Source organism: Panulirus ornatus, chromosome 15, assembly GCF_036320965.1.
Source record: "Panulirus ornatus isolate Po-2019 chromosome 15, ASM3632096v1, whole genome shotgun sequence".
In the NCBI taxonomy this organism is placed as follows: Eukaryota; Metazoa; Arthropoda; class Malacostraca; order Decapoda; family Palinuridae; genus Panulirus; species Panulirus ornatus.
The window spans coordinates 38,063,984-38,088,392 of NC_092238.1; the positions used below are offsets into that span (position 1 = coordinate 38,063,984).

At 45.9% G+C, this 24,409-nt stretch overlaps 1 protein-coding gene across 3 annotated transcripts in view; it reads right to left on the bottom strand.

Annotated features, from left to right (window-relative positions):
* Window positions 1–24,409, bottom strand: part of LOC139753861 (uncharacterized) — a 75,674-nt gene that overhangs the window by 44,041 nt on the left and 7,224 nt on the right. For all 3 annotated transcript variants that reach the window (XM_071670802.1, XM_071670804.1, XM_071670805.1), the window contains exons 3-4: window positions 14,185–14,350; window positions 5,465–5,605 (exon numbers count right to left, since the gene is read on the bottom strand). In XM_071670802.1, the coding sequence (XP_071526903.1) occupies window positions 5,465–5,605; window positions 14,185–14,350 (307 nt within the window). The remainder of the gene's footprint in view (window positions 1–5,464; window positions 5,606–14,184; window positions 14,351–24,409) is intronic.

Genomic DNA, 24,409 nt, shown 5'->3' on the forward strand with positions numbered 1-24,409 from the left:
TTCAAGGGTTGTATCATCATGTTCAAGGGTCGTATCCTCATAATCAAGGGTTGTATCATCATGTTCAAGGGTCGTATCCTCATAATCAAGGGTCGTATCCTCATATTCAAGGGTTGTATCATCATGTTCAAGGGTCGTATCCTCATAATCAAGGGTTGTCTCATCATGTTCAAGGGTTGTATCATCATGTTCAAGGGTCGTATCCTCATATTCAAGGGTTGCATCATCATGTTCAAGGGTCGTATCCTCATATTCAAGGGTTGTATCATCATGTTCAAGGGTCGTATCCTCATATTCAAGGGTTGCATCATCATGTTCAAGGGTCGTATCATCATGCTCAAGGGTCGCATCCTCATAATCAAGGGTCGTATCATCATGTTCAAGGGTCGTATCATCATGTTCAAGGGTCGTATCATCATGTTCATGGGTCGTACCCTCGTGTTCACATGATGCACAAAGGTCGTACCATCGTGCTCAAGGGTCGCACGGTAATGCCCCAAGGCTTTACCGTTACACCTGCTTCCGGCAGCCCAAGGTTAACCAGCCGGCACCAGCCCCGGGGTTGTGGCCTACCCCGGGCGTGGTCCAGGGGTAACTCCTGGGGTCTTAATTCAGAAGAGCTCTGCCCAGGAACTGATGGATGGAGAAATCTATTCATAAAACTTACATGCGGAAAAATTTGATTCGTAGCTGAAGGACGAGGTGGACCTCGTAACTTGAACTGCATGCTGTTTACTGTCCTCGTAGTGTGAAGTGGTGAGGTGTCGCTAACCACTTAGATTTATATCACTTGGGTGCAGATGGCACTTCACTTACATCACTGTAGATGGTCCACAGCACATTGATAGGTCGCTACCTACTCAGATGGGATTCGAACCTGAGTGCCAGTCACACAGTGTTGTAGTCCACAGGATCAACACACAAGCACGTATGTTCTTGACAGTTCATACGACCTGTGACGATACTGCCAGGGTGGAGTAATATTTGTAAACAAACATTTTCTTGTCATAAGAATGATCTCGAAACCTTCTTTTCGTAGCAACTTTCACTCCCCTCACAATAATACACTCCCTGGCAGCAATATTTCCTAGGCAGCGGCACTTCCCAAACAGCAATACTCCCCTTGTTGATTTACTTTCCTGGCAGCAATACTTCCCCGACAGCATACTCCCCTCGCAGCGGTACTTCTCTGATAGCAATACTTCCTTGACAGCAGTACTACAGCCATACTTCCCTGGCAGCAATACTTCCCTCGCAGCAGTACTTCCCTCGCAGCAATACTTCCCTCGTAGCAATACTTCCCTCGCAGCAGCACTTCCCTCGCAGTAGTACTTCCCTCGCGGCCATGCACTCGCCACACGGCAGACTGCTGTCTGGCGATGTATCGGTGCCGTCAGCAGCATCTTGTGTTGCCGCACCTGGCCTCGAGATGCCGGCAGGTGGGGGTTGCGTTGTACTCTTGACAAACAAGGGCGCACTCAAGGTCGAGAGTGCGGTGGAAAGTGCAAGGGCTATTGCACCGTACACCACGCAAGGTCAAGTGTATCTCATGCCGTTCAAGGTCGAATGTACCGTGTACCGTACAAGGTCAAGTGTACCGTGTACCGTACTAAGTCAAGTGTACCGTGCACACTTCAGGGTCGAGTGCATGGTTAACCTCTCAAGATCGACTTTCGATGCTGGGAAGCACTGTGGATACCTCGGGAGTGAGAGTGGATACCACGAGAGAGAGTGAGAGTGGATATTCAGCCCCGCCACTGTTGCACAGTGAGCGAGGATCTTCATTAGGAAGTCGAGTTCGGTGCTGTTCGGCGAGGAGAAGGAGGAGGAGGATTGAAGCTGGAACGGGAGGTGGTCGTACCGTTGGAGGCAGTGACGGAGACAATGTCAGAGGTAGGGTTGGGGAGAGAGAGAGAGAGAGAGAGAGAGAGAGAGAGAGAGAGAGAGAGAGAGAGAGAGAGAGAGAGAGAGAGAGAGAGACTATAGCCAAGCCGTGATATGCTCTGAATAATGTATACCGTAGCTTTACCACACAAATCAATGTCGACAGATTCTCTGTCTCAAGATCCAGGTTTTTTTTCGTTACTCGGCAGCCCAGGAGCGGGTAATGCCCCGTGGTAGGGAGTTTGGCCCGTGCACAGGACTCACAGCCAGTTACACAGGATTATCAGTTCCTATGCAAAGAATTTCCAGATTTCCAGCCATGGAAGGAGTTTCCACCCACTTGGATGCCTTAGGGACTATAAAGAGTTTCATTGTATTCTAAAAGGTGTTCTTAGCTCACAAGGAGGATCCAGCCCACCTAAGATTTGGCTGACCATGAGTACTGCCTCCAAGTTCATAATGCTGTTAATTGTGGAGAGCGTTCGAACTCCTGTAGGGATCTCGCAGACTGTAGTAAAGGGTTTGAGATGACGTGTAAAATGTCTGAACCGTATCAACCACTTCAGACATTTTCAGACGTCATTTCAAACCCTTCGAGTTACTGTTAACCCTTCATGAGGTCGTTTAGGTTTAGGGTTAGATTCCCTTCTTTCGGGTTACACGATAGCACAAAGACAAGAACCTAGCAGTACTGGAACATGGTGTAAAGAAGTGATATAACTTTGTTGTGTGGGAGGTACTGGAGTCGATGAACCTTCTGAAATGTCACCCAACCTTGATGGCCCACTTACGGTTCCCGTAGGAGGACCCGTGTGCGTGTGTGGACATTGTTAAGTCTGGAGTTTTTTTTTATGTTTTTTTTTGACGTTCTGGAACGGGAAGATATATGACCATGAGACAGACGGATTGGCAGGAAGACGGATATGAGACGGACATTGTCCTCCTGAGACGGACAGATAAAGCAGAAATGGTCTTCTCTTAAACGGTAAACAGACAACGTCAGCTTAACAGGCAGATAATGAAAGGCAAAATATTATGAAATAGAGTCGATCAGGAAAAGACTCAAGTGTCAGATACAGTGACAGATGCAGACGAAGGAGCAGCAAGACGTACGTGCAATCAGAAACAATCATACGGTGTGAGGATGGGTTTCATCAGTTCCCATCCCGGACACCCGCGTCTCATAGGAGCATAAAGAATGAGAGGAAACTACCGTAGGCCTCTGGACCCATTCGTGGCAGCTCCTGTGTCCACCCAGCCTTTATAATCCACGTAAATATTTAGCCAGTGTTTGATACTCGCCAGTGTGGTTGTGCTAATTTTATCAGGGGGCGGTCTTCCCCTCGCTCACAACCCAAGTGTTTGGAAGCTAGTGCTTCACTGTATCTTTCTTGCAGTCTGAACCCATCTTGTTTCATACCGATGTTGCGAAGTGTTCTCTCTTGATGGATTGATTTAAGTGCTTCATCTATTTCCCTAGTGTTCAGTCTTTTCACCCCCTCGAACACTCCGATCACATCACCCCCTCATTTTTGCCCTCGAGAAGGATAAACATGTAATTATTTAATCCTTCTTCATAAACAAGACAATGTACATCCAGTCAGTACCTGTTACCAACAGCTGTAGATATGGATTCAAATACTATACAACCACTGTTGACGTACACTGATACAATATTATCTTGGTTTTAAATCTTAACTAACCATCGTTTCTAAATCCTTTTCACATATTGTTTTACTGGTTTCCACTCCGTTGGTTTTATGTTTGGTACATCTGTTACTCTTTCCCATCCTCAGCGCTTTGTGGTTTTTTTTTTTTTTTTGTGGAGCAAAATTGTATTTTCCATTTATCTATTCGTAATGATGATATGTTTTTTTTAGGTTTCCTGCGGAGTTGTCTTCCTATGAAGGTGTCATTCATATCGTCGTCTTGTCGTAGGCAAATATATTTCAACTTATGTCCATTTCTTGTTATGTAAATACAAGTAACGCATATTTGTTTTAGAGCATTACTCATCTCTCGTCTTTGTAAGTTATGCCGAAGCAGCTGTGGTAAGAGGTTCAGTTTCCCCACAAACCTTTCTATGACGCTAATAAAGAAAATTCCTTATATTACAACCTCATCTCCTTCGGGATCCTTGTGTCTTAAACCTTCATTTCTTCTTCCATAATTTCCTTCTTGCACCTGTTTAAAGTCTTCACATTTGATTTCCCTAAAACCCATTTTTTTTTTTCATTTTTAAGAACAACAAAAAATCTTCAGCTCTTTGTTCATCTGTACGGTATGAATTGATGGACTTTCGGTAATCAACTTATTTCCCACACTGCCATCGTACCTCCAGAACATATTCCTTATTTCTTATTACACTAAGACGGACAAGTATATCAGTTTGTTGGAAACGCCTTGAGTCCTCGGAAGGTGAAGTGTTTGGAGGTCGACAGGAAACATTGCCTCCCATGGGTAAGGGTCACATCAGACACCTCCTCAGACAAGGACGGAGTTAAGTACCTCCCTCAAACAAAGACGGTGCCACGTACCCCCTGCTCAGACAAGGACGGAGTCAAGTACCCTCCCTCAAACTAAGACGGTGCCACGTACCCTCCTGCTCAGACAAGGACGGTGCCACGTACCGCCTTCGAACCTGCTACCTCCTATGGGCACAGCCAGGGTATCGTCCTTGTCCAGGACACGATCGGACAGACAAGGACAGAACCACATAGTTAACGTCACATACGGACGGAGCAACGTTTCTTTTTCTTAAGATATTTTTTTGTACCGTTATCCCGGCAAACTTATTGTGCACCCCATGCTCATCCCGTGAGCGGTAGCGCAAAAGGATTTCAGAGATCATAAAGGAGGTCTTCGTCAGACCCCAGTGAGCTTTTTATAGTTCTTACAGTATTGACTCACTACGTAAAGCTTCATTACATATTTTACCAAATCTTTCACATGGTTTGTTTAACCGACTAGATGCAGAAAGAGGATATAATCTTCAGGTGTTGTGATATTCTTTGCCATTTCTTTTTTTTTTTAGATGTATCCCTAAAGACAATCTTTTTCACATTCTGAGACAGTGTTCTATTTAATATGAAATCTTTGACCACAAACTTTATAGTTCACATGATCAACATCTCCAGACAGGCCGAAGCGTCAAGAGCAACCTATAACCTACCTTACCTCCTTAGCTGCAGTCACAACCTCATGTAATCTGCTGATCTTATAACTTTCTCCATATACGTGTGTTGTTACTTTACACATTTCACTGTGCCTATCTGAACACGTCATTTGCTTCAGAGAGGTGTATAAGCCCCCTTTCTAATTACAGTTTTCAGGCTTCTCATTAGCCACCCAGTGTTGTTTTCAACATCTTTCGTCAGTGCATGTTTGGCTAGAGCATCAGTTTTGTATGCAGGCCTGTATAGGAGGGAATGCATAACAGTTTGATTTGTATCCTTAACCAGTCATGTCTGAATATTTGTCTCTGGCTCGAGACAAACATATGCCACACACACACACACACACACACACACACACACACACACACACACACTGGGAGAGAGACTCGTGAGAAGGCACTTACCTCCCTGAGGCAGACGCGGATGAGGACGTGGGCCAGAAGGACGCCGGCCGTGGCCGTGGTGATGGTGACAGCCAGTCCCCGCCACGTCCCGAACATGTAGCCGGCCGACACGTTCACTACGATGTACCCCCACATGAACGGCTGCGAGCAGACCGAGAGAGAACGGCAGGAGTGAGTCGATGTGGAGATGAACGTGAGGAGGGGGGGGGGGGGTAGTGGGGAGGGTAAGTCTGGGGAGACAGAGAACGAAGGATGAAAGAACGGATGAAGGAAGAAGAGATAAAAGAAAGAAGAGGAGTGGACAGGAATAATTGTAGCCTCAGCAGAAGAAACGTCAGCATGGTAGTAGTAGTAGTAGTAGTAGTGGTAGCAGCTGTAGTCCTAGTAATAGTAAGTAGTTGTAGTAGTAGTGGTAGCTGTTGTAGTACTGATAGAAATAGTAAATATTAGTGGTAGTAGTAATAGTAGTAGTAGTGGTAGTTATAACCAGATGCCTTAAGTAGTCGGGACATCAGTACCATTAACATACCATCGTCAGGACTGTCCATCACGTCAGTCTCGACCATCCTCACCACAACCACAACCATCACAGACATCGTATAACAACCATAAATGTTCCTCACTGCTGTAACGTACACCACCACACTCCACCTTCCCTGACAGTTCATCTCTTACCTTTGATATCAATCACTTCCCTCCGCCAGTATAAATTTTTATTATTATTATTTTGCTTTGTTGCTGTCTCCCGCGTTTGCGAGGTAGCGCAAGGAAACAGACGAAAGAAATGGCTCAACCCACCCCCATACACATGTATATACATACACGTCCACACACGCAAAGATAAGATAATGATCAAGATAATGATCAGACATCCCTCCAGTTGCACCTCTCAGCACATTAACATCCAAAAGTCTCTTTCGCGCGCCTGTCAATTAACGTGTAATCCAATAACGCTCTCTGGCCATCGCTCCTACTTACATACGTATACTTATGTATATCTCGCTTTTTAAACCAGTTATTCCCAATCACCAGTCCTTTTTCAGCACATAAATCTACAAGCTCTTCACCATTTCCATTTACAACATTGGACACCCCATGTATACCAATTATTCCCTCAACTGCCACATTACTCACCTTTGCATTCAAATCACCCATCACTATAACCCGGTCCTGTGCATCAAAACCACTAACACACTCATTCAGCTGCTCCCAAAACACTTGCCTCTCATGATCTTTCTTCTCATGCCCAGGTGCATATGCACCAATAATCACCCATCTCTCTCCATCAATTTTCAGTTTTACCCATGTCAATCTAGAATTTACTTTCTTACACTCTATCACATACTCCCACAACTCCTGTTTCAGGAGTAGTGCTACTCCTTCCCTTGCTCTTGTCCTCTCACTAACCCCTGACTTTACTCCCAAGACATTCCCAAACCACTCTTCCCCTTTACCCTTAAGCTTCGTTTCACTCAGAGCCAAAACATCCAGGTCCCTTTCCTCAAACATACTACCTATCTCTCCTTTTTTCACATCTTGGTTACATCCACACACATTTAGACACCCCAATCTGAGCCTTCGAGGAGGATGAGCACTCCCTGCGTGACTCCTTCTTCTGTTTCCCATTTTAGAAAGTTAAAATACAATGAGGGGAAGATTTCTGGCCCCCCGTCTCCCGTCCCCTCTAGTCGCCTTCTACGACGCGTGAGTATATATATATATATATATATATATATATATATATATATATATATATATATATATATATATATATATATATATATATATATATTTTCCCATATCTGATCCCTCGCTATAGTGGCTCATTGTATCCCCTGTGCTATCTGTCTCAGATGTGTACCGACGGAATTCAGGTGTTCTTGTCAAAATACGAAGGCTCTGAGATTGGCTGAGGTCAAGTTTAAGGCCTTTTTACACTACACATCAAGTGTCATCTCTCCCTCACCATGGCAGATTCGTCATCTGTTTTCCTAAGGTTAATGTGAACATCTGTGGAGGTTGTGATCCTGAAGACTAACCTCTCCACACAGGTGTGTGTGTGTGTGTGTGTGTGTGTGTGTGTGTGTGTGTGTGTGTGTGTGTGTGTGTCTATGCGTGTGTGTGTGTGTGTGTGTGTGTGTGTGTGTGTGTGTTTGTGTGCGTGTGTGTGTGTGTGTGTGTGTTGTGTCATAGCAGCTGTGCTGGTACTTGGGTGTGTGAATCAGGTATGTTTACTCGTACAAAGGCTTGTGTCATAGGAGCTGTGCAGGTGTACAGATGCACGTGTGTGTTGGAACAGGTAATCTGCTGTCAACAATTGTCTCCTTGCATGGTCAAATGTTATGTCTCGTCTCCCTGGACGGGTACGAACATTATGTCTCGTGTCCCTGGACGGTAGGAACATATTGTCTCGTGTCCCTGGACGGTAGGAACATTATGTCTCGTGTCCTTGGACGGGTACGAACATTATGTCTCGTGTCCCTGGACGGGTAGGAACATTATGTCTCGTGTCCCTGGACGGGTACGAACATTATGTCTCGTGTCCCTGGACGGTAGGAACATATTGTCTCGTGTCCCTGGACGGTAGGAACATTATGTCTCGTGTCCTTGGACGGGTACGAACATTATGTCTCGTGTCCCTGGACGGGTAGGAACATTATGTCTCGTGTCCCTGGACGGGTAGGAACATTATGTCTCGAGTCCCTGGACGGTAGGAACATTATGTCTCGTGTCCCTGGACGGTAGGAACATTATGTCTCGTGTCCCTGGACGGGTAGGAACATTATGTCTCGTGTCCCTGGACGGTAGGAACATTATGTCTCGTGTCCCTGGACGGTAGGAACATTATGTCTCGTGTCTCTGGACGGTAGAAACATTATGTCTCGTGTCCCTGGACGATAGGAACATTATGTCTCGTGTCCCAGGACGGTAGGAACATTATGTCTCGTGTCCCTGGACGGTAGGAACATTATGTCTCGTGTCCCTGGACGGTAGGAACATTATGTCTCGTGTCCCTGGACGGTAGGAACATTATGTCTCGTGTCCCTGGACGGCAGACGTGAACACTGGGTAGCGGTGTTCCATGGGCGGTCCAGCAACACCAGCGGTAGCGGGGCAAAACGCTGTTGCTCTGACAGCACCACCTCTGAACCCTCAGCGACAGAGGTCACGGGTTGTCGAGTGGGGTTTAGGTAAACCAAGTTATCAGATTCTGATTCTAAGCGAGCTCAGACCTCTAACCTCTCCACGCCCACCAGCGGGTTTAAGCTGGGTTAGGAGGTCCTGCAGCCACATCCTATCTATGGCTGATGTCGTTGTGAGATGCAGAGGATCGTTAGCTAGGTCGTTGCCTCCGAGGAGGAAAGGGAGGGGTCGCAAGGTCACGGGGTGGTGTCTAGGGAGGTCAGGTGAATGACCTCAGCCACGCCCATTAGTAAATCATAACGAAAAATGTCACTTTTCGGAAGACGATCTGGCTCAGCGGCCTCACATCACAAGAGACACGTTAACCCGGTCAGGCGACGAGGAGGTACACTTCAGTATTTACAGCATTGCTAATGATGATGTAGATTGTTATAAGAACATTTGTAATGATGGTAACAGTGAAATGAATAATTGTTTTTATAATGACCCCGACGATGATAGTACTGATGATGATACAAGTGATATAAATGTATTATGATATTGAAGCCAGTAATAATAATGATAAGAATAATGATGATAAGAATAATGATGATGATAGTGATAATAGTAATAATAATAATAATAATAATAAAGATAATAATAATAATAATAATAATAATAATAATAATAATAATAAATAATAATAACAATAATAATAACAATAATAATAATAATAATAATAATAATGATAATATAAATGATCATAAACTTTCAAAATTTTCTTTTACATATTTTCTTAAAGTCTATCCAGCTCTAGAGTTTCTCCCCTAGAGTCTGTCATCGCAACGGTGTCATTTGCCAATAGCAACTGATTGCTCTCTCTTTCCCTCTACCTCCAATCTTCAGCAGACCTGTCCCTTGTTCCAAGACCCTTGCATATACCTTCCCAACCATCTTGTCCATAAGGAGACTAAACAGACATGGTGATACCACACATCCTTGATGAAAAACACTTTTACTAAAATCCAATCACCCTCCTCTCCTGCTTGCACACACACATGATCTTCATGGTAAAAATTCATCATTGCATTTAATAATCTTCCTCTTACGCTATATACCCATATCAGTTTTCGTAGGCATCACTGTTCACCTTATCATGCGCTTTCTCCAGGTCCGTAAATGCCACATAAAATTCACTCTCCATATATTTCTCAAACATGCTCTTCATAGAAAAAATATGGTCCACACCTTATTGCCATTCCCCAGTCAGATTCTCTGTACGTGCCACCACTTCTTCCATAATTCTTACCTGGTAAACCCAAAAGACTTGTACCCTTTTCATCCAAACATATATTTTTGTCGTCTTTGCATTTATACATAGGCACGATACATGCACTTTACCTATCCTCAGATACCTCATCATGGGCCATGCACACGTCATACAGTCTAACTTACCAGGCAATAACACCATCATCCTCTCTCTTGTAGAACTCCATTGTAATTTCAAAGACTTTCAGTGTTTAACGTCTCATTCATCATCCTCTTCATCTAATCTCACTGTGTATGCCACCTCCTCCCAAACACACCATATTTGCCTCCCTGTCATCCAACACATTCTAAATGCTTACTCCACCTCCTTCTCACACCTTTTTCTGATATCGCCTCCTTCCCATCCACACTTCTCCTTTTCACCCTCATTTGTCATGTTCTTTTGATATTCACCTGATTTTTATTAATTCTACTCTTTCTGAAATTCACCAATAGTTTTCATTCCCATCTCTCATTTGCCCTTTCTTAGCTGTCAAACCTTGCTTTTGTACTCCTCCCAGTCACTTGCACTGCTACACTTCAGATCCTTAACATACAATCTCCAAATTCCACCACTCGCTACCCTTCCTCATGCTGCCCACTTTCCTCATACTTCATTCCACGCTCAAATGATAATGATAATAATAATAATGATAATGATAATGATGATAATGATAATAATAATAATAATAATAATTATTACTATTTATTACTATTATTTTTATTGTCATTATTATTATTATTATCATTATTATTATTATTATTATTATTATTATTATTATTATTATTATTATTATTATTATTATTATTATTATCATCTTTGAAATCCTGAAAATGTTTCCATCCTACATCCGTAGAGGTTGATTCATTATTCATTTGTCGAGCTGAACTTAATTCAGATACCCGGAGAGGTCCCGCTCCTGTTGGGATCTTTCCAGCTAATGTAGTATTCCTGACCTGCACACGTTGTAGCCCCCTGGTCTGGATCTGTCCATCCCATGTAATAGCCCTCTCGCCTGGGTCTGTCCGTCCCATGTAATAGCCCTCTCGCCTGGGTCTGTCCATCCCATGTAATAGCCCTCTCGCCTGGGTCTGTCCGTCCCATGTAATACCCCTCTCGCCTGGGTCTGTCCGTCCTATGTAATAGCCCTCTCGCCTGGGTCTGTCCATCCCATGTAATAGCCCTCTCGCCTGGGTCTGTCCGTCCCATGTAATACCCCTCTCGCCTGGGTCTGTCCGTCCCATGTAATAGCCCCCTCGCCTGGGTCTGTCCGTCCCATGTAATAGCCCTCTCGCCTGGGTCTGTCCGTCCCATGTAATACCCCTCTCGCCTGGGTCTGTCCGTCCCATGTAATACCCCTCTCGCCTGGGTCTGTCCATCCCATGTAATAGCCCTCTCGCCTGGGTCTGTCCATCCCATAGCCCCTTGGTCTTGGTTTGACCCCTCTCATTTAGTAGCCCCATGGTGTAGGTCTGACCATCACATATAGCAGCCCCTTTGGTGTAGGTCTGACTACCTCACGTAAGCAGCCCCCTGGTGTGTGTCTCATCAGCCCCCTTGTGTGGCTGCTTCGTCCTGGTCTGCATGTCATTACACGATAAAACAGGTCGTTATAGTAATGGACGGACTGGGGTGACGGCTTTTCTCGCTGGTCATCATTACATTAACCAACCAATGACAGTTGGTAATACTGAGAATTCGTTAGGGCCGTCCGTGATGGGTCGTTAGTACACGTAATGGGTCACCGAGGGTCGTTCGACCCAGGGCACCTCAGGGTCGGTCGTCCCAGGGCACCTCAGGGTCGGTCGTGATCGCAGCTTCAGAACACATAAATACGTTACGAAGAATGCGTGAGAAAGGCACGAAATGCCGACAAAATAATGCATTTCTCTCTCTCTCTCTCTCTCTCTCTCTCTCTCTCTCTCTCTCTCTCTCTCTCTCTCTCTCTCTCTCGCTTACGCACGTGTGCTTAAATAGCTGTCATTACTAGCGCAGGAGTCCCTGCACGAAAGAGTGTGTGTTTATGATCAGTTCTACAAATAATAAGAACAAAAATGTCAGGCATGTAAATAAGTAGGTGACTAAGGACACGAGTAATTTGGGTAAATGATGCTAGTTGAGTGACTGGAGGGAAAATTAGGTTGGTGAGAACGGTTACATGGATTTCGTTGATGATAATTTCTCTCTCTCTCTCTCTCTCTCTCTCTCTCTCTCTCTCTCTCTCTCTCTCTCTCTCTCTCTCTCTCTCTCTCTCTCATGCAGAAGTGCAAGAAATGCTGAAGGGAGGAAAGGTACCTGATCCCATTAGTAAACTGTCTAGTGTGGCATTAACTTCCATTCAATAAATGACAAGGAAGATGATCAGATTATGAATGCAGATACTAGTTCAATAAATGGCAGAATGAGGATCAGAATATGGATGCAGATGCACTTCAACTTCCATTCGGTAAACGACAAGAAAGAGGATCAGAGTATGAATGCAGATACTAGTACGAAGAAAAAATCGATAACGGAACAGTGGATAAAAGAGAACAGTTACAGTGGCTAATAAACGTTTGTCCGTCATTTAGCCTTGTATAGGTAAACCACAGACCAACAAGAGGGAGCAACACTATAGACCTCTACTTTACAAAGAACATGACACAGTTCCGACAGGTAGAGGTGGGTGATACACGTAGGACCACGGCGTAAAACATGGAATTAAACGAGTGTGAACGTGATGCAAGCAACGAAAGAAAACTGGGCTGAGTGACGTGAATGTTCAGCACGAGAGAACAGAGTGGAGAGATGAAAGGATTCTTAAATACAAACTGGAAGATCTTTAAGAGAGCGTCGTCCAATCGATTAGCCCAAGTAATGAATGGTATGATAATGAGAACCTTCATAACGATAGACAGAGAAAGTATTAATGATAATGTCTGCTTAAGAAGCGAAAGCGAATACTGCTCTGGACTTTTGTCCGTGGTGGAGCCTACAACGTAAAAAAAAAGGAGAAAAAACTATATATGGTTACCAACCAAATGAATGGAAGTAAACAGCTTAGGATTCAGAAGCAGAACCAAGGGGATGGAGCGTATGAAGTGCCATGGGAAGCTGAAAGAGCTGGAAGTGTTCAGGCCACGTTGAAGGGAAAGAAAGATACGGGATGGCGAGGCTTGGCAACAAACTCAAGAGATAATGCAAAGCAGAATGTACCTAAAAAACCTCGTAACAAGGAAGAAACAGAGTTTTAAAGTCTCCAAGAATATTATAGAACATTCCAGAAAATAAGTTTAGATACTATTCATTGCACTACCGTACGAAAGAAAACATGCATGGAATAGATACAGAAACATTTAAATCTTAACTTGCGGTTGGGAATCAGTCCCAGACGAACCCAAGGTAGATAACTTTTTGATGATCATGACAGCGGAGAGAAACGGTATTTACAATCAAGCTGGACATGCGGTGAGCGCTACGAGATAGCCCTTTCTGTCAGCAAAATCGCGTCATCGGTACACAACGACATTCTCTCTCTCTCTCTCTCTCTCTCTCTCTCTCTCTCTCTCTCTCTCTCTCTCTCTCTCTCTCTCTCTCTCCCTTCAGTTGTGTGACAGTGCGACATAACAGCCCCCGTACATTCTCGTCTACCCATGATGTTCTCCTCCCCACCACCTTCGTGGTAGTCACCCATGACGTAACTTAGCTCATTAGATGATGATAATCTGTCGATACAAGAAGACACAACCCATGACACTCGCCTCCCTATTAAACCAGTGGTAGAGCAGGTCTGCCAAGACTGGACGGCTATAGCAACATACGAACCAAGCTACGTAAGACCTTACGTCATTCGGTAATCATACATAATTCAGTTTATCCATGTAAGGCTTTTTACGCACTCGGGGGGGAAACTCGATGCGCTAATAGAGAGGCACTGAAATCTGTCATTCTCAGAAAGTCAAAGGTGAGAATAGAGTCTAAAGGAGAAGAAATGATTTGGCTATGTCTCCCAGTCTCCCCCGACACAAGAGTCGAGAAAGGAAATGGATTATATTTTCTGAATTCAGAAGTATGCTAAGTGAATTATTGTTATCATTATTATTATTATTATTTTTATTATTATTATTCTATTATTATTATTATTATTATTATTATTATTATTATTATTATCATTAGTATTAGTATTCTATTATTATTATTATTATTATTATTATTATTATTATTATTATACTGAAGTTGAACTCGATCACGAAACCATGCCCAGACCCCAGGCCCGCGCCCGTGCACCCACGCCTACGCCCACACTCACCAGGGAGACGAGCGTGAAGAGCCCCAGGAAGACGAGCACCACTACCCACGCCTCCTGCACCGCCACCCACCGCAGCACACGCCTCACGTAGTCGCGGGAGAGGTAGGCCCCCACGCCCACCGCCATCACGCCCGCCGCCGTCACCAGCGCCTTCGTCAGGTGGGTCCTGGAAAGAGAGGAGAGCTTGTTACTGACTCCGGCTGCGCTCAAGGAAAGATAATCAATGGAAGATAAGTGGAAGTTGGGGGATGATATAATCATGGGTGACATTTGTCACTTGGGGATAGATGAATGACTGGGGAGGGGAGGGGAATATACGTAACCTTGGGTGAGGATTGTTACGTGGGAGATAGATGTATGACTGGGGAGGGGAGGGCAATATACGTAACCATGGGTGAGGATTGTTACGTGGGAGACAGATGAATGACTGGGGAGGGGAGGGGAATACACGTAACCTTGGGTGAGGATTGTTACGTGGGAGATAGATGAATGACTGGGGAGGGACGTATACATAGCCATGGATGAGGATTGTTACGTGGGAGATAGATGAATGACTGGGGAGGGACGTATACATAGCCATGGGTGAGGATTGTTACGTGGGAGACAGATGAATGACTGGGGAGGGGAGGGGAATATACGTAACCTTGGGTGAGGATTGTTACGTGGGAGATAGATGAATGACTGGGGAGGGACGTATACATAGCCATGGGTGAGGATTGTTACGTGGGAGACGGGTGGGTGATATTATCGTGTGATGATTGTTACATGGGAGACGGTCATGGGACAGTGATTATTACATGGGATCTTATCTTTTGTTATCTTCCATGATCTTATCGTGTTATATTGTGTGATCTTACTCCCCCTTTGTTATCTTGAAAAACCTTATCCTTTTACTTGTGTGATTTTATCTTTCTTTTTTATCCATCTCGTTATCTTGTCTGATCTTAGCTTTCTTGTTCGGTGTGATCATATCTTTCTCGTTATCTTGTGATCAGCTCCCTGGGGAGCCCTTTTCTGAACAAGTCGATCTGAATATAAATATATATATATATATATATATATATATATATATATATATATATATATATATATATATATATATGTATATATATATATATATATATATATATATATATATATATATATATATATATATATATATATATATATATATATATATTCTTAACCATTCTCCACAGTATCTGAGAAACATCAGTTCTAGTGGGTTTTCTTTTTCTTTTTTTTTTTTCTTTTTTTACTGTTGATACAACTAAGTTAAATATGCAGTTGCAGATTGATTTTCCATCTGATAACCTCTGCCGTGTTGCCTTTGTTGGCCCGTGCAAGCCTGTAAGAGACGCTGGCATTACTTATTTCCTCGACGATGTTCTATTATTAATGTTTTATGTAGTTAAATAGATGTGGTGGTATCGATCCCTCCTGAGTACGACGGCACAACCCTAGAGCACGACGGTACGGCCCTTGAACACGACGGTACGGCCCTCGAGCACGATGATACGGCCCTTTGAACACGATGGTACGGCCCTTGAACACGACGGTACGGCCCTCGAGCACGATGATACGGCCCTTGAGCACGAAGGTATGGCCCTTGAACACGATGGTACTGCCCTTGAGCACGATGATACGGCCCTTGAGCGCGAAGGTATGGCCCTTGAACACGACGGTACGGCCCTTGAGCACGATGGTACGGCCCTTGAACACGATGGTACGGCCCTTGAGCACGATGATACGGCCCTTGAGCACGAAGGTATGGCCCTTGAAGACGACGGTACGGCCCTTGAGCACGATGATACGGCCCTTGAGCACGACGGTATGGCCCTTGAACACGACGGTACGGCCCTTGAACACGACGGTACGGCCCTTGAGCACGATGATACGGCCCTTGAGCACGAAGGTATAGCCCTTGAACACGACGGTACGACCCTTGAGCACGATGGTACGTCCCTTGAACACGAAGGTATGGCCCTTGAACACGACGGTACGGCCCTTGAACACGACAGTACAACCCTGGAGCACGACGGTACGGCCTTTGAACACGTCGGTACGGCCCGTGAGCTCGATGGTACGGCCCTTGAGTACGATGGTACGGCCCTTGAACACGACGGTACGGCCCTTGAGCACGATGGTAAGGCCCTTGAACACGACGGTACGACCCTTGAACACGACGGTACGGCCCTTGAGCACGATGATACGGCCCTTGAGCACGATGGTACGGCCCTTGAGCACGATGGTAATGCCCTTGAAGACGACGGTACGACCCTTGAACACGACGCTACGGCCCTTGAGCACGATGATACGGCTCTTGAGCACGATGGTACGGCCCTTGAGCTCGATGGTACGGCCCTTGAGCACGATGGTACGGCCCTTGAGCACGATGGTACGGCCCTTAAGCTCGATGGTACGGCCCTTGGGCACGATGGTACGGCCCTTGAGCACGACGGTACGGCCCTTGAACACGACGGTACGGCCCTTGAACACAACGGTACGGCCCTCGAGCACGATGGTACGGCCCTTGAGCACGATGATACGGCCCTTGAACACGACGGTACGGCCCTTGAACACGACGGTACGGCCCTTGAGCACGATGGTACGGCCCTTGAACACGAAGGTATGGCCCTTGAACACGACGGTACAACCCTAGAGCACGATGGTACAGCCCTTGAACACGACGGTACGGCCCTTGAGCACGATGGTACGACCCTTGAACACGAAGGTATTGCCCTTGAGCACGATGGCACGGCCCTTGAGCACGACGGTACGGCCCTTGAACACGACGATACGGCCCTTGAGCACGAAGGTATGGCCCTTGAACACGACGATACGGCACCTTAAGCAAGATGGTACGGCCCTTGAGCACGATGGTATGGCCCTTGGGTATGGTGGCGTGGCCTAGGACCTTACCCTTTCTGTCTTCGTTCTCAAGGGCTAAGAAGTCGTACTCAAGGGTTAAGTCATCGTTCTCATACTCTTCGTACTCAAGCGGTAAATTCATCGTACTCGAGGGTTGTCATCCTTCACAAGGGTTAAGTCAGCGTACTCGTGGGTAAGTCATAGGACTCAGTGGTCAAGTCATCATGCTCAAGGGTAATTCATCGCAGAGAAGGGATAAGTCATCGTGCCGAAAGGTTTAGCCATTGTAATTAAGGGTTAGGTCATTACACTCAAGGGTTAAGTCATCGTACTCAAGGGATGCGTCATCGTACTCTAGGATGTCATGGTACTATTTGGTCATCATACTCAAGGGTTAAGTCATCGTACTCAAGGGTTAAGTCATCGTACTCAAGGGTTAAGTCATTATACTCAAGGGTTAAGTTATCGTACTCAAGGGTTACGTTATCGTTCTCAAGGGTTAAGTTATCGTACTCAAGGACTAGGTCATCATATGCAAGGGTTAAGTCATTATACTCAAGGGTTAAGTTATCGTACTCACGGGTTAAGTTATCGTACTCAAGGACTAGGTCATCGTATGCAAGGGTTAAGTCATTATACTCAAGGGTTAAGTTATCGTACTCAAGGGTTAAGTTATCGTACTCAAGGACTAGGTCATCGTATGCCAGGGTTAAGTCATCATACTCATGGGTTAACTTATACTCAAGTGATAAGTCATCATACTCATATGAGGCTGATTCACCTCTCACACACCTGTTAAATCGCCTCAGATTACGTGGAATCACCACGTCGGTGTGATTCAGAGGGTCAGATGTTGGGGCGAACACCTGTGTGGGCTTTATTGACGGGAGGAAGTGCACTTTGTAGCTACACTGTCCTAGACGTCCCGTGACTCCCTGTTCCTCTCTCCTGTTCCTTTGAAAAGGGAATCATATTCATCCATTTTAGACCCCTCTAACCATCAACCAGTCCCTTATATATATATATATATATATATATATATATATATATATATATATATATATATATATATATATATATATATATTATTTATATATTTATTATTTTGCTTTGTCGCTGTCTCCCGCGTTTGCGAGGTAGCGCAAGGAAACAGACGAAAGAATGGCCCAACCTACCCCCATACACATGTATATACATACACGTTCACACGTGCAAATTTACATACCTATACATCTCAATGTACACATATATATACACACACAGACATATACATATATACACATGCACACAATTCACACTGTCTGCCTTTATTCATTTCCATCGCCACCTCGCCACACATGGAATAACATCCCCCTCTCCCCTCATGTGTGCGAGGTGGCGCTAGGAAAAGACAGCAACGGCCCCATTCGTTCACACTCAGTCTCTAGCTGTCATGCAATAATGCCCGAACCCCAGCTCCCTTTCCACATCTAGGCCCCACAGAACTTTCCATGGTTTACCCCAGACGCTTCACATGCCCTGATTCAATCCACTGACAGCATGTCGACCCCGGTATACCACATCGATCCAATTCACTCTATTCCTTGCCCGGAATATATATGTATACGTTGAGATGTATAGGTATGTATATTTGCGTGTGTGGATGTGTATGTGTCCATGCATATGTGGGTGGGTTGGGCCATTCTTTCATCTGTTTCCTTGCGCTACCTCGCTAACGCGGGAGACAGCGACAAAGCAAAATAAATATATATAAATAATATATATATATATATATATATATATATATATATATATATATATATATATATATATATAGAGAGAGAGAGAGAGAGAGAGAGAGAGAGAGAGAGAGAGCTCTAGTTATAATTTCTGTTACTTATTTGTCTTTTACCACAATCATTCAGTCGAGTATCAGTGTTGTGTGAGGCTCGCCACGCGTCATGATGCAGTAGCGCTCACCCAGCTCACAATGGACCAGTCTTTATGATAGTCTTAGATCCGGATCCTTCTGATTGATCAGGTTCACACACACACACACACACACACACACACACACACACAGGGGTCCGTCCACACGCTACCTGCAATACGCCGGCCAGAACGGCATGCCGTTCCCAGGAGGAACCGCGTGTGATCACTCATAGTAATTACTGTTTGTGTGTTACGGTGAGAGAGAGAGAGAGAGAGAGAGAGAGAGAGAGAGAGAGAGAGAGAGAGAGAGAGAGAGAGAGTTACACTTTTGCTGCCCCGTCTCTTGACTTTGTGTATATGTATGTATGTACACACTCACACCCTAACCTATACCAGGTGTGTGTCTGTGTGTGTGTCTGTGTGTGTGTGTGTGTGTGTGTGTGTGTGTGTGTGTGTGTCTGTGTGTGTGTCTGTGTGTGTGTGTGTGTGAGGGCGACCTCGGCTACAGTTCTATGAATTGATTTTCATTTCGCATTTCTCGTGTTGTCTCTTGATATATGTACGAACTGTTGATGGAGGGCTTGTGACCTTGACCTCTAGGGTGACGCTTGGCTCAGGCCAGGGGGTCAGGTCAGGGGACAGCGTTATCGTGTCAGGCCTGGCTTCCTCCCGTCAGGCGAGTGTACGTGCAGGTGTTGTGCCCATCGGATGAGTGTACGTGCAGGTGTTGTGCCCATCGGATGAGTGTACGTGCAGTTGTGCCCATCGGACGAATGTACGTGCAGGTGTTGTGCCCATCGGATGAGTGTACGTGCAGTTGTGCCCATCGGACGAATGTACGTGCAGGTGTTGTGCCCATCGGACGAATGTACGTGCAGGTGTTGTGCCCATCGGACGAATGTACGTGCAGGTGTTGTGCCCATCGGACGAATGTACGTGCAGGTGTTGTGCCCATCGGACGAATGTACGTGCAGGTGTTGTGCCCATCGGACGAATGTACGTGCAGGTGTTGTGCCCATCGGACGAATGTACGTGCAGGTGTTGTGCCCATCGGACGAATGTACGTGCAGGTGTTGTGCCCATCGGACGAATGTACGTGCAGGTGTTGTGCCCATCGGACGAATGTACGTGCAGGTGTTGTGCCCATCGGACGAATGTACGTGCAGGTGTTGTGCCCATCGGACGAATGTACGTGCAGGTGTTGTGCCCATCGGACGAATGTACGTGCAGGTGTTGTGCCCATCGGACGAATGTACGTGCTGGTGTTGTGCCCATCGGACGAATGTACGTGCAGGTGTTTGTGCCCATCGGACGAATGTACGACTGGTGTTGTAGCCCATCGGACGAATGTACGTGCAGGTGTTGTGCCCATCGGACGAATGTACGTGCAGGTGTTGTGCCCATCGGACGAATGTACTACAGGTGTTTGTGCCCATCGGACGAATGTACAGTGCAGGTGTTGTGCCCATCGGACGAATGTACGTACAGGTGTTTGTGCCCATCGGACGAATGTACATACAGGTGTTTGTGCCCATCGGACGAATGTACATACAGGTGTTTGTGCCCATCGGACGAATGTACGTACAGGTGTTTGTGCCCATCGGACGAATGTACATACAGGTGTTTGTGCCCATCGGACGAATGTACATACAGGTGTTTGTGCCCATCGGACGTATGTACTTGCAGGTGTTGTGCCCATCGGACGAATGTACGTACAGGTGTTTGTGCCCATCGGACGAATGTACGTACAGGTGTTTGTGCCCATCGGACGAATGTACATACAGGTGTTTGTGCCCATCGGACGAATGTACATACAGGTGTTTGTGCCCATCGGACGAATGTACGTACAGGTGTTTGTGCCCATCGGACGAATGTACATACAGGTGTTTGTGCCCATCGGACGAATGTACATACAGGTGTTTGTGCCCATCGGACGTATGTACTTGCAGGTGTTGTGCCCATCGGACGAATGTACGTGCAGTTGTGCCCATTGGACGAATGTACGTGCAGGTGTTGTGCCCAGCAGACGAGTGTACGTGCAGGTGTTGTGCCCAGCAGACGAGTGTACGTGTAGGTGTTGTGCCCAGCAGACGAGTGTACGTGCAGGTGTTGTGCCCAGCAGACGAGTGTACGTGCAGGTGTTGTGCCCAGCAGACGAGTGTACGTGCAGGTGTTGTGCCCAGCAGACGAGTGTACGTGCAGGTGTTGTGCCCAGCAGACGAGTGTACGTGCAGGTGTTGTGCCCAGCAGACGAGTGTACGTGCAGGTGTTGTGTCCTACAGACGAGTGTACGTGCAGGTGTTGTGTCCTACAGACGAGTGTACGTGCAGGTGTTGTGCCCAGCAGACGAGTGTACGCGCAGGTGTTGTGCCCAGCAGACGAGTGTACGTGCAGGTGTTGTGCCCAGCAGACGAGTGTACGCGCAGGTGTTGTGCCCAGCAGACGAGTGTACGCGCAGGTGTTATGCCCAGCAGACGAGTGTACGTGCAGGTGTTGTGCCCAGCAGACGAGTGTACGTGCAGGTGTTGTGCCCAGCAGACGAGTGTACGTGCAGGTGTTGTGCCCAGCAGACGAGTGTACGTGCAGGTGTTGTACCCAGCAGACGAATGTACGTGCAGGTGTTGTACCCAGCAGACGAATGTACGTGCAGGTGTTGTGCCCAGCAGACGAGTGTACGTGCAGGTATTGTGCCCAGCAGACGAGTGAGTGTACGTGTGAAGTATTGCATTAATCACGTGCACTTCACACGGACACTGATGACGTCACGTTACTCGGCCACGTGAGGTGCATCAGACATCACGTGGACACTCGTGCATCCCCTGCTGCTACTCCTACCGCTTCATCTGTTCCTTGATCACGACGGTACGACCCTTTGGTGTGATAGGTGAGCCTTCGACCTGACCTTAAGGCCCAGGTCAAACACCAACCCCTCGTACCCAAGGGTCGTACCGTCGTGCCCATTGGTCGTACCCTCGTGCTCAATATGTCAACAAAAACACGGTAATTAGAATATGTAAAACAACAAAAGAATCGCACTCATTTTATCAGGTTACATCATCCAGATACTGAAGGGACGATAAAGTATCTGGAGACGAAAGTAGATGTGTCTGTTTAGATAAAGCAAGCAGGGGAAGGACAAGGGGGGGAGGATGAAGACGAGGTGGAGTGAGGGATGGCAGCACGTTGTACTGTACTGACACCGATACCTCCCACGTTATCAGATAAAGGAGTCAGTGGGAGGCGGGAGCAGGCTCGCTCCGTCAGGTGGGCCGGACGCCTCCCAGGCCAGCTCCGCTTCTGACGTCACCCTGAATGGAAGCAATCACCCTCTCTCGGACAGGGACCCTCCATGTATCACTTTGTATACATATGTATAAAGTCCGACGTGTTACATCCTTGGTGTATTACTTTGTATACATATGTATAAAGTCCGACGTGTTACATCCTTGGTGTATTACTTTGTATACATATGTATAAAGTTCGACGCGTTACATCCTTGATGTATAACTGTAAACAAGAAAAAAAAAAGCTGCAGACCACAAACACGCAGTACCTACACAACGAAGCAGTGATCCTCACTATACAGCCCCACCTCAACTTGCTTGCCACTCCATCCCATGCTACAACACTAGACCCCCCTCCCACCCAGACATCTCCTTGACGAACCACCAGCCTCCAGGTGGAAACAAGAAGTCTACCCCTGCCTCACTCTTCAGTCACATCTAATCAGAGATCCCCATACTTAAATATGACACTAACAGAACACAGACTCAATGGAATAACCTGAGAAGCACTAACCATCCTCTCTACCAACCCGGTCTTTCTTAAACTCCGACCCACCAGACGTACACCCAGCAGAACACACACCCCCTAGACAAACACGAGTCACACTCTCCAGTCTGCTTTATGGACATCACGCATCCCTACAATGCTACAAACACCTTTTGAACATATGCCAGGGCCCTACATGCCCACGATGCATCTGTCATGAAGACACCGAGCACTTAGTGCTTAATTGCCTTACACTCTTTGCACATAGATGCACACACTTTGTGACCCATCTCCCAACCTGTGCACGTGGCCAGCTTCCTGGGTGCTGGAGCAGACTCAGGAAGATCGAAGGAACTACTAGACCAGGAAGTATATATATATATATATATATATATATATATATATATTTTTTTTTTTTTTTTTTTTTTTTAATACTTTGTCGCTGTCTCCCGCGTTTGCGAGGTAGCGCAAGGAAACAGACGAAAGAAATGGCCCAACCCCCCCCATACACATGTACATACACACGTCCACACACGGAAATATACATACCTACACAGCTTTCCATGGTTTACCCCGGACGCTTCACATGCCTTGATTCAGTCCACTGACAGCACGTCAACCCCTGTATACCACATCGCTCCAATTCACTCTATTCCTTGCCCTCCTTTCACCCTCCTGCATGTTCAGGCCCCGATCACACAAAATCCTTTTCACTCCATCTTTCCACCTCCAATTTGGTCTCCCTCTTCTCCTCGTTCCCTCCACCTCCGACACATATATCCTCTTGGTCAATCTTTCCTCACTCATTTATTCTCTCCATGTGCCCAAACCATTTCAAAATTAATGAATATAACGTTATGTAATAATCTATATTCATTAATAATTGTATGCAGGTAAATGGAAGTAGATAGGCAGCGAATGACTAGGGAGGTGTATTACCAGTACTACCTGCCTGAGTACTGGGAGGGTTAGCGATGGCTGTGTAGTAAGCCGGCACTTCAGTAGCTATCAAGCTGCATTCCTCTGACCAAGGCAGCTGTCTTTTCTTTCTGCCTTACCCTCACATGGGTATATATATATACACACACACACACACACACACACACACACACACACACACTAGTGCCTGCCACCACTTACATTTTATAAAGATGATAGGCTTCATCATTGTATCTCACTGGGCATTTTTTTTTTCGGTCACTTTTCGAAATATTAAGAAGGCTCAGAAATATAACTTTTTTTTTTTTAAGAACTACACTAGGAAGAAATAGAGAGGTACGCTACTGTGCACTTTGCAGAATGACGCTAATCATTTACATATCATCCGTAATGGAAAGGCGATGAGTGTGATCCATCTTTAGCAGGATAGTGAGAGGGGAAAGTGAAATGTAATCTACGTGTAACGCTCTAATCAGACAGAATATATTCATCATCTAATCAGAGTGACAGTCAGTGGGAAAGATCTTTATGCATGAAACGTCTAGTCACCGTGAGTATTGTACAGCACGTTTAATAGTGACACATTTATACCACACTGAGTCACTCTTGATGATCAACAGAATGTGTGTTCAAGCGTTCAAAGGTTTGCGAACATTGCTGGCCAAAGCAGACGTCACGAGCGAGTATACAGCAAGTGTGGCGTCAAAACCAGAGACTGTCTGTGTGCCTATGG